The 16,669-nt window shown below is 42.2% G+C and overlaps 1 protein-coding gene across 1 annotated transcript in view; it reads left to right on the top strand.

The window, feature by feature from the left end:
- The window catches only part of LOC128461205 (growth factor receptor-bound protein 10), a 45,737-nt gene that overhangs the window by 3,781 nt on the left and 25,287 nt on the right, over nt 1–16,669 (top strand). The window contains exons 3-5 of the mRNA XM_053446014.1: nt 6,177–6,270; nt 12,334–12,589; nt 13,491–13,614. Coding sequence (XP_053301989.1) covers nt 6,177–6,270; nt 12,334–12,589; nt 13,491–13,614 — 474 coding nt within the window. The remainder of the gene's footprint in view (nt 1–6,176; nt 6,271–12,333; nt 12,590–13,490; nt 13,615–16,669) is intronic.

The raw sequence follows: 16,669 nt of genomic DNA, 5'->3' as shown, positions 1-16,669 counted from the left end.
CCCAGTTTAATATAAAAAACAATTTTATACAATCTATATAGTAGGGGGTCCCTGCTCCATCTCTCCACCAGTTTGGGGGTCCTTGGCCTGAAAAACGTTGAAGACCCTTGCGTCAGAGTAATGAGCTTTTCTGTTTTCATACAACAGAAAAGCTCATATGTAGGGACAGTAAATGTCTTTCATTCTGGATATTCTTACTTGATATGGCAAGAAAAGTACAAGTTTAGCTCATAACTTCTAATAATAGCTCCCTTCCATTAAGGTCCTGTATTTTTGCCAACATGCACAATGATAATCCTTCCAATGTTATTTTAATTAGTTTCTGAAAATTCAAAATGTCAGTAATCCCTGATCAATGTGGTCCTCATTGTTCACAATTCATCTGTGTTCTTAGTAGACAACGGTGTCATGCATGCATGCTAATGCCAAAGCATACTTTGTGTGAGCTCAGTAAATAGGATTGAGCCTTGGTTCACTGAATGTTTTTTTTTTCTTTAAAGCACTTTCTTATTATCCCTACACAAAGTATTAGTTAACGTTTAGTCAAATTAACAGTTGTGAACCCAGCAAAATTCAGATGGAAGCTAAGTTATCTATTTAGTTAGCTAGGTGCTTGTGTACTTGCTACATTGAACAACCTTGTAGCAGTATCACCATTTCCCCTCATCTCAGTCATGAACTGGTGAAATGTTATAAAATGATATAATAAAAACAACATTAACAATAACAATTGTATCTAACGCAAATGGTTGATCCATACAATCAGCAGACAGAGCTAAATAAGCACTCATTTGCAATGGCAATATATTTCATGTTGGGTTTGTCAATTGTTTCAAAAATACTGTTTATATCTCATTTGTTGAATTCCTTTTCACATCCCGATAGCCATCAGTGAATAAAAAGTAAAAAGCTGGTGTCTGTGACCCTCACAGGACTTTAATAATCATGACCAACAAGGTACGCCAGCCAATCATTTAATTGGGTCTGAATGAAAGAATTGTCTGGCATACCTGAAATGAATGGTTCTTGCCTGTCTCCTTCTTTGATGGCTGTGGCTTGGTTGACGGGAGCTTTAGGAACCAAACAGTTAATTTGCAGGTTGAATTTGTAGAAGCTAAAAGAGGCTAAAGCCTCAGTGTTGGTAGTAATTCTCTGTATGAACAACACCCTCCAGATTGCAGACATTAAAGCATTGTTAATACAAATATTGATTAGTACATATGTAGTAGTACTTACATAGGTGTAAAGTATAGTTATCCAAACCCGGCTCTCTCTCTAAGTACCAACATGTGTACACTGGCTTTGTGAGTTTACTTGCTTCTCAGTGAATGACTCCCAGTCTAGTCAGGTGAAATATGCCATTGCAGCAACACAACGGACCCACATCCACTGTCCAACTCCTGCAGAATGAGCTCTTTGTTTCTCCGCTTGGATTTGCTTCTCTCCAACCCTCCAGTAACTTAAAGAATTTGGCTAAAGAGCACCGTGGATGTCTATAAATAGGGCACTAAACAAACAGCAATAACAAGCTGTGGGCTCTGAAAGGATGCGATTGATTGTATGACGTCTTACTGGGACGAATGGGACGACGGAGGTGACGTAGCCTCAGCTGCCTTATCCCTCTTAACGGCGGTCCAAAAAATGCAGCTCCCCGCTAACCCGAACCGTGGGACCGCTGAGCCCCTGTTGAACTGACATTAAGTTAGATTGGTTCACGTTAGCTTCCAGGATTCAAGGGTTTTTGCACCAGTAAGGCTGCAGTGAATAGTGAATTGAATCCCCATAGAAAACAACATTCCTCCACCCTGCATCCAAAGAAAAAACAGTTTGATGGCTGGAGGGAGAGAAGTGGGTTACAACATTGCTGTGTGTGTGTGTGTGTGTGAATGCGTTATGTAAAGCTTGCCAGTTGACATGACACAGCATGGCAAACACACAAACACACACATGCACACACAAACACGCACAAGTACCCCATGGAGTCTCTCTCTGTGAGCAGTGACTGTAGGTTTAGTGTATAGATAAGGAGCAAATGAGCTCTTTTCTGCATACTTACATTACACTATACATAACACCGTGCATGTTTGGGAATCTGGGCAGCATTCCAGGCATGTCTCCAAATGGTGTGTGTGTGTGTGTGTGTGTGTGTGTGTGTGTGTGTGTGTGTGTGTGTGTGTGTGTGTGTGTGTGTGTGTGTGTGTGTGTGTGTGTGTGTGTGTGTGTGTGTGTGTGTGTGTGTGTGTGTGTGTGTGTGTGTGTGTGTGTGTGTGTGTGTGTGTATCTCAGTGAGAACCATGGTTTTGTTCCAGAGACGTCTCTGAGGAAACAGCCACCAACCCTCATTTTCCTTCTCTCTCTTTTTCCTTCCATCTCCATATGTCCTGTATGAGTGTGCATTTGTTGATGGCCGAGCGCTTGCACCACAGAGTACTGAGGAACCACAGTCCACAGACTCGAAGCTCAACACAGTTATGACTTTAACCGATCAGAAGAGTGGAAAGAATGAAGTATTTAACTGATCCTCTCCTCTCCCCCGAACATCAGGATTTGTGCCAGCGGTGCTGAACATGCCTGTTCCCTCAGAGAACATAAACTCTCTCTTCCTGTTCTTGGAGGTCAGAGGACAGCAGCTTTAAGCACCAGTCCCCACTGCAATGGGCTTGTGCTTGTGCTTTCGAGGAAGTGTGATGCTCAAGAGAGAGAAAGTATGTTGAAATGCCCTGATGTCAATGCTGTGGGCTGTAAGCTTTAGAGGCTTTGAGAAGTTTGCTCATGATAAAAGACGTGTCAAGAGTAGCTCCAGGATATCTATCAGTGCACAAGAGTAACCACAATATGTCAAGCTGATCGAATCAACGGGCAAAAAGTTTTCCTCTAGAAACTAGAGAAGATTCCTCCTTTTCACGCTTTCACGTTTTAAGAGCAGAGACAGTCTGGAAATCACCATAACGATACAGTGGGACAGGGAATCCAAGTGAGTGAGAAAGAAAACAAGCAGGAGTAGATAACATCTTTCAAGCCAGCATTCCAAAAGATGATTTAAGCAGACTGTAGTTAATACACCAGAATGTCCTAAAAGTAGGTTTGTAAGACGACGTTTTGTCCAAGATACAAAGCGCCAGTTCCTGCTCTTCAGAAAGAGAAGTATTGCTAACCTCCATTCAAAGGAGTGTGTCTTCAACCTGTAATTTATCACTCTATGGATGAATGTATTGGTCTGTCTGCACCTTGAAGGAAATATTTTTAACATCTATTGAATGGATTACTAGGCAAAGGTCCCAGAAGTATTAAACTTTATGGCCTTTCCAAAACAATGCAGATATATTGGGAATGGAAATATTCCTCTGCGCTTTGGCCTCTTGTCCAGATTCATCAAATCATGCGTCCACATGCCCATTGAGGTTTAGCTCCCCTAAAACATATGATGTGTCATCATCCAAGCCCCTGTCTACATTAATGCAGGTATTTTGCAAAACAATCTTTTTCCTCTGTGTTTCTTCAACACCCGCAATCAGTTGTTGAAGTCACTAAAACTAAGTTACTATATTTGTAAACGCCTTCCAGAGTTCAGATTTTCAAAAACTCTGGTTTCTATGTGTCCATGTGTTTATGCAAAACGGAGTGTTTGGGAACCGATGACGTCACAGCTTACGTCACTGTTGCTCTTTGTCACAGGCTTGTGTCAGAAACAAAGACAACAATGTCGGCTGTATTCTGGTTTCTCTACGTTTGGTTAGCTCTACTAGTTCTAATTGAAAGTTTGCAGGTAAATTTAGCATCACTGTATCACATTAACAGACATCTGTCTCAACCAATATTACCACAGTAGAACCACAGTTCTTCTCCGGTATTTGACAGGTTGTTGATGTGGACTTTATTGCCACCTTCATGAAGGCCTTCATGGAGATAACCTGAGCCTGTCCTCCTCCTGTGGCATAGCAGCAGAACTCTTTAGAGCAGCAAGTATCGTACTCAGTGTACTTTGCTGACACTGAATTAGGTAGATACCAAAGCACTTTAGATGTTTCTACTTTTTGACCAATGGTTGCACTCCTGAATGCACACACTTCAAAGCCTCCTTTAAAAACATCACATCATAGAGCTATAACAAATTTCAAAAGTGATGAACTTGAAACAATCAATTGAAGATGTCAGAGAAATTCTCCCTAAAAGATAGTTCGATTCATGCGCTTGTGAAACTTAAAACAGAAGACTGAAGGTCTGACTCACCATCCACTAAAACTTTAAGAAGAAAACCTCCCTTGAGTACTGTACAGCTTACTGTATACCCATAAGACTAGCAATATCAAGAATGCTGTTTATGACTTGCGATGTACAAATTTGGATTTCTTGTCACTTAACCTCCTATTGAGTGCAGAGGAAGCATCGGTGGGCTCCATCTCTCCAGACTATAGAGTCAGAGGATTAAAGGGAGGTCAAGAAAAAGGTTTTTACGAGAGTGTAGCTTGTAAAGTCAATCTTTCACTGCACCGGTGCTGCAGAGGGGAGGTGATTGTCTCTGAGTTTACTTGTAGCTTTTTACTTACAGTGCTGCTACTGATATCTGTTTCTTGAACCAGGACACTGTCCTGTGTCCAACTTTACACAGTCCAAACTTATGTTATGACGGAATGCATCAATTGAGGTGCATAAAGTCATTTTTGCATAATATTATGCACATTTCCATGTCATACAAGCTAACACCTCATAGTTAGACTCTTTGTTGAATGGATTTGTACGTGCTTACAGCTAGGTTAGCTTAGCTTAGCATAAACTAAGGGGACGGGAAAAGGGACCTTGCCTGGCTCCATCTAACTAAATTCCCCTCTCTTAAGCAAATTAACTAACGACATTTAGACGTAATAAAGATGACAGCTCCCCAAAAGTCAAGCCAAAGCATCTTGATCGCCACCTAGTGGTTTGCTGCAGGATAGGTAATACATCATGTAAGTGGATGGCTGGTGGACCAAACCAAAAAATGAAATTACATTTTTTTCCGCAAATTGTTTTTTATCAAGTTAGTCCTTATCACACTTATGTCCAAGGGTTTATATTTATGACCGATTTGGTTTAATTAATTATTTGATGCTTTTAAAAATGTTGTAAAAGATCATGATTTACAGCTGATACTGACTCTGGATTTGTCGTGTATGTGCATGAACAGGGCCCTAGCTACTGCGGCTTTATTCACCGATCGCTACTGCACAGACTTTTTTTTATTTGCAAGTAAAAGAAAAATTGCTGTTTAACGAGATTATGTGGACTGTTTCTTGGCTCTGGGCTATTGCCTAGCAGCCAGTGGAGACTGTCATCACAGTGAAATCACAGTAGTTGTTGCAGGTTGGCAGGTATGCAGTCTGTCACATGATGAGTAAGGTATATTATATGTGAGAGGGGGTTTTGTAGGTAAGTTGTATCTCAGCTTGTCTGCTCGAGCTGAAGCCTGCAGACTTTCTCTGTCAGCCAACAGTCCTGCAGGCAAGTTGCCTTCCTTAGAAAGCTTTTGGCTGTTTCTCAGAGCCCTAAATCTTTCTCTGGGCATTTATGGATGTTTTCGAAACGAGTGTGTGTGTCTGCGTGCGTACTTGTGTGTGTGTGCATACATGCACAGCAGGACCTCTGACCACGAGCAGTTCCTGGAAGCAACGCTTCCGCGTTCTTCTTTTTCCTGGAAAAGGGAAGATTGAAAATTTGGTTGGCTTTTTTCCCTTTCTTTCTCTTCTGCAGCTTTCTTGCCTCAGGGCTGATTTAAATTAGACAATGTGTGAGGAACTTGGCAGCATGTGCGTGTATCTCAAGACATGTGAAATTGTATAAGTGTGCCAGAACTAGAAGGTTTACGCTCTAAAAATGATTTATAGTTGTTTTTAATGAGTACCTGAAAGTTTGAGAAAACACGTATGTAGGAACGTGTGAGTGTCTGAGAGAGAGAAAGGAAGAAAGGGTGAAAGGGAGAAAGAGAGAAAGGGAAAGGTCGATGCCACAGGGTCAAAGGGTGACTGGTCTCTGAACTTGAAGCCTGATATTTCCTCGAGAGTAGACACAAAAGAGCCACCCTTCGTCTGACCTTCTGAACTCTGTGAAAATATGATGTTGTCTCACTCTTTACAAAAATGTCTGAAGATTTAATCCGACTGAATGTCTTTTACCGGACAGTCTCTCTCTTCTTTCAACAGGAAAGCATGGACCGCACTTCCTCTCGCCGGCCTGAGGAGCTGATTGTTCCAGGCTTCCAGCATTCAGCCAATCAAAATTTGCCACATCACCATGGTAACTCTCCTCATCTCTCTTATGTATTTAGTTTGTTTATCCTCCGTATCTATATCCTTAATCTTCTCTTGGCGACACGTGCTCTCCATGTGCTTTTCCCCTTTTTCGTCAGTTTTTTAATGGGACCTCTGCAACCCAAAATATATTTGCTGGGCCATTAAATGCTCTTCCTGTCTTCCTAGAAATCTCCCTCTCTCTCTATCTCCATCTCCAACTAGGACATTGTCTCCCTCCGTCACTGCATGCTCTGCTTTCCAGATGGAGAGGATAAAGACAAGTGCTCAAGTGTTTTACCCTCCCTCCCCCCTTTTTTAGCAGTGCTCAGCACTTTTTGTCACCCCCCCTCCTCGCAGTACACATACACACGCATCAGCCTGCTTCCAATAGATTCTCAGAAACCCCTTCAGCTATCATGGAAAATCTTGGGAATCCTTTTGGAAAAGAGCCAACCCAAGTAGAGGAAAGGTTTTCAATTCTCCCTCCTCAACCTCTCTTTTTTTGTCTCCTTTTCCCTATGGGTGCAGGGTAGTTCAGCGGCTTGTCTGCCCTGGTGATTTGTGGTGGTCATGCACGTGTGAGAGTATTGTAAATATGGCTCCACATGGTTGTGTTGAGTGGGTGTGGGGTGGAGGGCTCTAGGTCACTCAGCGTTGGAGACCAGAGTTAATCGTAAATGGTCTGATGGGCAGGTGTGGAGGTATGCAGGTACATACTTGCAAAGAGGCAGTGACAAGCCAAGAGTGATGAGTTTAATTGTACTCCAGTCGTGAGTACTTCTAGGAAGAGATTATTTGGTAGTGTCCAGTCTTGTCTTTTTCTAAGAATTAAATAGTTTGTATTCAGCGTTGTCTGCACCACTTCAGATAATTTTTTACTGATATTATCTCCTCCAATTAAAAATAATAATCCTCTGCTCACATGAAAAAATATCTCCATCATGTCAAGAACACAAAATGACGACAAACGCTCAAACAAGCACACTTTGCCAGTAGGTGGCGATAAGACGTCCATCAATGATCTGTCAAATACGAGAGAAGAGCATGTGAGCAGCCTCAGTGAGCATAATGTCCTGTCAACTGCTATATAGCTGCGATTGTTCATCATCATCATCATCAACGCTCATGTGAACAAAAAGTTGTTGAAAATCAGGCACTTTCGAAGATTTGTAAAGATTCAGTTTTAGGGTCTTAAAACACTGTTTGAGTGTGGATGAGAGGCCCAAACAAAGAGTGAATGTTTCCAACTCGATTTACCGAAATGCAGTGCTGTGACTTTCTATTTCGCTAGTGAAAAAATGTCCTGCTCTGATACGACATCCTTTACCTACTCATACAAATAAAAACTGATTGCAGCGATTTAAAATCCACTTGGTGGTTGTGAACCTAACCTGGGAAAGCACGAACTGAAGTAGAAGTGGAGTGGAAAAGGAAAAGTACATTTACAATCCATGACAGTAAATAACTTATAGACTGAACCGGAGTAGACCACAGACTGATGATACTAAAGGCACAGACACACAACTTTGTTCTACTTTTGTAATTAAATGTCCTCAATTGCAAATTGTCAGTGTGGTATTAAACATGCAAGAGGAAGTCTGGAAAATGTCTTTATTGTTTTCAAACCGACATGTGCAGCCACCAATCGTCAACAAGGAGCAGTTTTCCATATAAGAACTGACGGATGTCTTCAGTGACCAAGCCAAAGTCAACCAGCTATTGTTTCATTCTGACTTTGAACTACACAGAAATATCAAAAATCAACCACTCTGATGATGTGATGTATATTTAGACCATGGCTCATGTTACCTGCCCTTCATTTATGCCACCCCTGTCTTTCTAGTGATCTGGTGACGTGTTTTCTTTTGATGCTGTCACCTGCATGCAATTTCTTGAGTCAAGAGAAGTTTTTCCCTGCTCACACTTATTACACTTAAATGAATATAGAGGTGAATACGATTTTGCTTCTTCAAAATTTGATTTTTTGAGAGGGAGGAGTTGATTCCCTGCTCCACAAAAGAGATGGAGCGAGCATTGTGGGTGTTGCCTCCTACTCATCTGTTGCCTTGCATGCATGCCAGCAAATGTACTTTCCCAGATTTAGTGTTCTGCTCATAACTTTTATTATGAAGCCTCTTATTTGATTTGTGCGCTCTCCCCCAGCGTTGCCCTGCTTCACTTCAATAGAGGTAATTCATTGAGCTGCTTGGTGAAACCACAGACTTGTGCTGGCTGTTGCTGGTAGTTGGAGGCTTTAGACTCCAAAGCTTACGGCTTACTCTAAAGTTTAGAGCAACTGGCATCACAACAATGATTATTAGGAGAACATTTTATTACACACATATGAACATCTATTGTTTGGAGAAATCCAAGACCTAACCAGTTTAACTTTCAGATTATTGCGCAAAAAGCACACTATGAACTAATTAACAACACAAATACAATGCAAGTATAGAGCATTGAGTTCTGAGTAGTTGTTCAAAATGTACTTAAAGGGATTTAAATGTCGAATGGAGTAGTTATATTTTTATGGTCCATAAAAGAACGTGGTTGCTATTTGCCTGAACGTCCAGCGCTGTTTTCTGACCTCTTGACTGCTGTCAGAGATCGATGATTGTAGGTTCTTGTGGCCAGGGACAGAGAGCCCTCATTCAGTGTATTCTGGGATCTTGCAGGAAGGATTTGGCCACTTTTGTATGGAAGGTTTTGTCTTCAGATGCAGCCCATACATTTCTTCTACTTTCAAAGTCACAGTTGGAGAGGGAGGAGAGGATATATTTATGCTATACGTCCTCTGGCTTCCTCGATTGAAGCCAACAGCCGCGGCCAAGTGGGCAACAGCAGGAGGGAGAGGAAAACTCCAGTCGACTTATCAGCCTGAATCACAATGTGGAGCTGCAATAGAGACGAGCTCTATGAGAGAAAACCTTCAAACTGGCAGTAATTTAGACAAAAAAGAATCTTCCTAATTGTGCACATCAAATATTGATAAAAAGTTTTTTGTCTTTTTCTTGCACAGATATTTAATGAACCTAACCCTGAAACTAACTGCCTTCCTTGTACTTGGAAAAGCATTGTTTATATATATACATTCATTACACAAGTTCAAGTGCTTATATTTCCTGTACTCCCAAACTCTTGCTGCAATTGTGCACAGTTTGTATCCTGGATATTTTGGCTTCATTTCTGAAAAGTAGGAGGAAGGCGATGATCATACTGACGATGTTAATATGCTCGAACCGAAGATGCTAAAATGCGCACACTGTGGGTTCACACGTCTGTTTGAATCATCAATCCCATCATATCTATGTCATCATATCTTAGGGAGTGAGCCTAGCTGCCAAACACTGACATGTTCTACAGTTGCAATAAACATTTGAACGTGAGCTGTCTAATTGAAATCAATTTATTGGACAAACTGCAATGTCGACACAATGGTGAAGGGAAAGTAGAAGATGAAAAGGCGAACAATGTTATGGCAACTCATCTGAGGCAAACATGAAGCGCCGTGCCAAATTCTACGTCAATCCATCTGTTAGTGTTCGAGACATATACTCAAAACCACAGATATGAACTGGTTGGCATAAGAATAAACATCATGGGGATCACCAAAGTCATTAGGGTTTGTCTTCTGGTCCAAAGTGGTGGACTGAGTGACCAACTCCACAGTCCCCAGAGCCGTGCAGCTCACATGGCCATAAAGCACTTGGCCACAGTCGGTACCCTCCTATCAATCAGTTTTTTACTGCTCCAAACATCTTTTTTAATAATTTCTGGAAAAAACAAAACGTAGATATTTAAGCCCAAATCCTTAAGAAAAGGCGTTTTTATGTGTCATAAATGACTCATCACGAGATTTCTGAATACCGATGTTCTGAAAAGTAAAAATGTATTTTCCATGTGCAGCTATTAATTTGTAACAGATATTTTTTACAGAGGACATTTTTACATGTTAAAGTGGGAAATTCACGGGTGTAAATACCAAAGTGCATGATGGCTGAATTTCACTTGTCAGTCTCGCTACCTGGTATTGTGCACACTGGCTCGCTGTCATACTGTCGTGATGAACTGGGACACTTGGACAGAACGGAGCCATTGTTAATGTTATTAATGTTGTCAGTGCTTTTCCTATTTTAACAAATCAAAATATCTGCTGTTGGAAAGTCCTACAGTTCATCACAGCTTTACATAATAACCGCCTCTGACTGTCCTCATGCGCTCTCTTGTTCTTTTCCAACTGTGTGCCCCCCTCTGTGTACCTCAACCTACGTTCCACTCATGTACCCCAGCATCACATGACCCTATGTCCCGGACTGTCCGTTCTCTGTGCGTATGTGTGTGGATGTATGAGTGAGATGCATAACTCTGTGTGATCTGAGATCAGACGGGCCCACTGCTGGTTTCGGTCCAGTGGCTTCTTTTTATCTCTGTGGGCCCAGTGTGTATGTTCACTGCGTGAATGTGCAGGACAATGCAGTGCTTTTTAATCTTAATTCTGTATAATTACAAACACATGCTCAGCACTGCATAGCAGTACATGGTGTCCTTGGCTCCTCTGAGTGAATGCGTGCTTCTGTGTGTGTGTGTGTATGTGTATGTGTGTGTTTTGGTGCCCTACTTTGTCCTGTTCATTTGGTCACCATGTGCCATGAACAGGCTGGTGAACTTTTCCAGAGTGCTGTAATTTCTTCCTTCTGGAATGTCAGGAATTCTGTGTGTGGTGTTGGGGTGGGTCGCATATGACCAAAGGGCTTTGGACATACACACATACACACACACACACACACACACACACATACACATATACATATACAGAAACACATGGAGACATACTGCACTTGTGAGCCCACCTGAAAGACCTGCTAAGTCTTGCACTTACTTTACTTAGTTACTTTATTAGTGTATATTATGGATATATTTCTATCCGAAAAACCGTTTTCTCAGTGCACGTTCACTTTTGAGAAGTTAGGATTTTGAAATAGCTGTAAGCCTGGGAAATGGTTAATAATTAGCACAGTCTGCACGTTATTTTTATTGATCCCTAAAGGAAACGGGAATTTTTTACTTGACACTCAGCAAAAAGCGTGAAAAAAAAGGAGAAGATGAGCTGCAAGTCATTAAAGCAAGTAGGGTATAGTAGGCCGTCCAGACCCAGGACCGACTTCAGCTCATTAGAAACAGGTTAGAGGACGAGTGTTGACACCAGCCTTATTTACTGTCCTGCAAGAGGACCCTTTCACCTTTGGTGTGGTCTGGTCGGTCATTTGGTCTGCGGGTGACTGTTTGGTCTCAACCTCCACTCCTTGATGGACATCTTGATTTAGCCCCTTGAGTGACAGGTTGCACATAATCTGACCAATGGTGAGCCAGCAAGTCAGTGTACACAGTCATTGGAGGGAATCCTAAGCCAAAGTGATATATATATATAAATAAATAAATCAAGACTCTCTTTCTGCTTGATGTTTTCGGACCACAGTGTACATTTGAAAATATTTTGACTGTTTACCATGTGAAATTATAGCTAATGAAAAGTGCTGGTAATAGGGCACACAGTATTCACAGTAGAAAAAGGGCCAAAATGCTGAGCTGTGTGTTTAGAGGCAAAGTGAAGCATGATGCCTGTTCCCTCTTTGTGGACCACAAACTATTCACACCAATAATTTGTGACAAAATGGCTTTAACAGTATTTACTCCATCTTTCTTCAAATACAGAAATCCAAGACCATCACATTGCATTGAATTTATTAACATACACATAACCTGACTTTGTGTTTTTCTAATGTTTTTCATTTCTTCTGACAAGTTGTTTATCAACTGTGAATATGACAGAGACTACATAATTCATCACAAAGTGTGGCTTATGCAGTTAAAAAAAGGCTGATTTACTAAAAGTTGAATCTTACCTAAAAGGAAAGAGTAAGCGCTACTATGAAGGCTGTTTTTAATAGCTTTAATCTGGATATTGACGGTTTAATATTGATATTGTTCTCACTGTTACTTATCGAGGGGACACCTAGTGGTTACTTGCTGCCCTGTCACTCACTCCTCCTTTCACCTGCCTCCACAGACGACGACGTGGACCTGGAGCAGCTGGTGAACGAGATGAACTCCTCCATGGAGAGCGTGTACTCCACACAGGCCGACACTGCGCTCCTCTTGAACAACGGCCATAGGCACTCGCCGCACTACCACCCCCACCAGCAGCATGTGCACGTCTCCTACCCGGGACACAGCCAGGCCCACCGTCGCCACACCCCGCCCCTGCCCTCGCCCTCCAAAGAGAGGCTGCGGCACTCCCAGCCCATGCACATCCAGGCCGTCAGGTAGACGCACACCACCTGCCCTTGGTGTTGATCTCAGTGATTTATGTGTGAGATAAAAGTCAGCTGTGTTTAGGACAGGACTGTGTTGCCTGAGGAGGAACACTCTGTTTATCTTTTGCTGTCTTTTTGTGTTTTTTTTCTTTTGTTGGTTTTGTGTGCACGAGGCAAACAATCTGTTTCCTGCTGTCTGTATTCTCTCTGGAGGTTTAACTCTTTGCCTTTCACTACATTTGAGGTTTTATTCGATACTTATTGTCATGCAAAATGTTAGATCAATTACACATGATTGTCAAGATTGATTGAACTATAGATCTTGATTTAGGGAGGTTGTTAGCATTGTCTGGTCTTTGTGTAGACTTCCTATGTTCTCCCCATGTCTGTGTGCGTCTTCTCTGTTTCTCCCCCAGTCCAAAGACATGCAGACTGGGGTTAGATTAATTGGAGCCTCTAAATTGAGTGTGATTGATTGTTTATGTGTTGGCCTACATTGTCGACCTGTCCAGGATGTACCCCCCCCTTTGCCCAATGTAAGCCGGGATTGGCTCCAGCTCCCCCCACGACCCTCAGTGGATAAGTAGTATAGATGATACATGGATAGATGGGTCATGATATAAGTAAAATCACCATGTCAGTTTGAAAATACATTATCTACAATCACTCTGCACCAAAACGTTGTTAACCTTTAGTTCCTCTTGCTAATCTTTTAAATAATTTTTCATCATTTCAGAAGCAATATAAATGTTTACCTATGATCAAATGTCAGGGGTCTAACTAACTTTTTAGTCCACTATAAGATGTGACCTACATCTACATCATCATACCAAAATGATTCCCATCATAGTATCAGTCTTTCCTTGGTCTGCCAGTGCTTTCACATAAGAGTGTGTGTCTCCCTCTGCAGGTGCCTGCAGGAAGAGCAGCAACTGCGTCCAGCCTCCCTGCCAGCCATTCCCAACCCGTTCCCTGAGCTCTGCAGCCCGGCAGGCTCCCCTGTCCTCAGCCCCATACAGACCTCTGACAACCATGTAAGCTTACTCGCATCACCTGCACTAATACACACTGACTGGTAATTATACAACTGACTGGAGTAGGCAGGTTCACTCAAGTGTTGGCTGGTTCCTCACTCAGGGCCCACCTTCCAGTGCCACGACTGGAAAAAGTTACCTCACCTACAGTCCAACACTTTTGACTGTTAGTAAGTTTTCAGTTAAACAGTTACACAGACATGACATCACATGTGGCAGCAAGCAGTGAGAGAATAAACACACATGGCTCGCTGTAATGTTGTTTTTTGAAGTTTTTCCCTGTCAGTATTTGTGTGGTTGAGCTTGGTTTTAAATTCCTCATGGTGTTTGTTGTCCTTTACTTGACCACAATCACAAGTGATGGAGTGTGTGTGTGAGGGTGTGTGTGTGGAAACCAGCTGACTGGCCTGTTATGTTCAGGTCACAGCAGCGTGTGTTGACTTTGGCTGCTTACAGCCTTTCCTTCCATTACACAAGAGTTCATCCTGGGTTATCTGACTATGTGTATATATACGTGTGTGTGTGGGTGTGGGTTATTATGGAGCATCATTATCAATCACACACAGACACACACACACACACACGTAGTGACAGACCTGTTTTGCTGGGGAAGGAGGTGAGCAATGTCTCCAGGATGCTGCAGACAGAGTGCAGGCTTCCGTATCGGAGCTGGGAACATCAGTAGGGCGGACCTCTCTGAACCTTTTAAATCTGTCTGACGACTTAGGCAAGACAGCCACCCATTTCCGGTTCACACGCCTCAACCCTGGCTCTTAGGTTCATAGTGTGTGTGTATGTGTGTGTGTCTGTGTGTGTGTCATAGCCTTGCCCTTCCTTCCCCATCAGAGCCTCCTGTCCTAGGAATGTTCCATCCTTCTCAAAGATGTTTTCAGGATGCCCACCCTGAACAATAAGTTATTTTAGATTTCCCCTCACTCTCTTGCTCCCTCCACACACACGCACACAAACACGCGCTCCCACAACAATACACACAGGTACACACACAGGTGGCATTATTAATTTCACACGCACGGATACACATGTGATAAGGGAAAGCATTATCTTTTGCCTTTGGTTGACATCATCTCACAAGGTCTGGAGTCAGAGAGCGAGCTTGCAGTTTGCACAAAGAGCCTTTGTGAGGGTTTGAATCTGTGAGAGCTGATGTGGCCTCATTTGTGTCTTTCCCAGAGCATCTTCACTTTGTCCACAGTTTCTTCATTCAATCAATCTGTGCTTGTTATAATAAAGAAATACTTAAGTACGTTGTGGTTTGTGTATTGTAACTGCACTTCGGGTTTTCTCTGTGGAATATTCTCAAGGCTACTTTGCATATGCTCTTTATCTGACATTGATGACCCCCTCCAATCTAACTAACAGTTAATGGCTCAGGGGAATGGCAGCATTTTGCTCCTTCTTCATTGTATTTTTCACAGAATGTCACCAGGTTTGAGTTGGCAGGAATATTTTTCAAGATAGCTTTATGGCACAAAAACAGGAAGCTTGTAGTATTCCTGCAAGGACAGTGATAAAGCCCATACTGGAAGGAGTAAAAGGACATGGAAAAATCCCGTCCAACATTCCATTGTGTTTTGCATCGTCAGCAAATGAGAGAAACTTTTAGACTGAAGAAGCAGAGGAGGTGGCTTAGAGAATGATAGATGTGTGTCATGGGATGCGTAAAGAAACAAAGCAGGTCATGAATTAATGTGTTGTTACATTAATGCAAAGAAATGCAAGGTTTTCATGGTTTACTGTAGAGTTACGGCTCCTGTACACCATTAGATAGGAATTTGCGGTTTTGATTGAAATATCCTGGCAATTATTGGTGCAAGTCATTCTAGGGTCCCTCTCATGATGATTTGAACAGGTGATAGACAGCTATAAGATAAAACGCTTATATATTAGCTTTTCCTATCTTGTAGCATCATCAGCTCTATGCAAACTAATGACATTCCCTGTGTTTAATATCACATGCTAATTAGCAAATACTTGCATGCTGACACAATAGCCGCAGATGCTGAACATGGTACATATTACCTACTAATCATCAGCATTTTCATTGTGAGCGTGATTGCATGCTGGTGTTATTTTAGCTCGAAGCACATCTGTGCCTAACTAAATCCTCACAGAGCTATTATGGCTGTGTGTGTGTGTCTGGGTCTTGACTCTTTGTAAGGATAAATGATAGGCCGGCACTTCCTCCTGTTGAACAAAGATAAAGCTAAAATATCCAAGTTACTGGCACCGCCATCTTGCGCAGTTGACGGAGTGGAGAAGTGTTATCAGGGTGCCGCGATACAGGAGCTCAACCAATCACAAATTGGTCTCAGCTGTCAATCATGACCTTTTCCTTGTTTTAATGTAAACAATGAATACTTGAACATACATCAGTGTGATACAAGCTACCTAAGATGAGAGAAACCATATTTGAGAAAAGTTTATTGGACACGTACTTTTACTTTTTAGTTTAGTTTAGTCCATGTCCCATCTAGTAACATGGAGGAAGTGGGTATTGCCTTACCTATACTGCAGCCAGCTACCATAGGGCAATCACGATAATTAGGCTTCAGTCTTAGAGAGCCGTCAAGTTGTATGCCTCAGTGGTAACTGGACTCTGTCAGTGGAATGCGTGTGGAAAGAAATGTTCCTTAATTTGCTCTAATGCTTGAAATAACACGTGGCCGGTCTCCGGGTGATTGACTCAAACCGTCACTGATCAAATCACTTAAGTTCAGTGAGACCAATGGCAGACTGGCCATGACGTGGCCTTCAGGTCCAGACATCAGTGCTTCTTTTATGTAATGTCCTGTGTAAGCTAGCAGAAAGGCAAGCGTATGCTGTGAAGGTCTTTGAGTCTGTGTACGTATATATGTGCAGAGTGGTTTGTTTATGAAGTCTGAGGAGCATTGAGCGAGGCTTATACAACAATGCAGATGAGATTCTCAGATGTGCAGTGCATTGGTCTACAGACACTGGCATGGTTTTATCGCAGGATCTCTCTCCTTCCAGCTGTAGAGCTGGAATCTGAACATTCTTTACTAAGCTTCAGTCT

This window comes from Pleuronectes platessa, chromosome 18 (genome assembly GCF_947347685.1).
Source record: "Pleuronectes platessa chromosome 18, fPlePla1.1, whole genome shotgun sequence".
Lineage (NCBI taxonomy): Eukaryota > Metazoa > Chordata > Actinopteri > Pleuronectiformes > Pleuronectidae > Pleuronectes > Pleuronectes platessa.
This window is presented reverse-complemented; position numbering and strand designations above follow the sequence as displayed.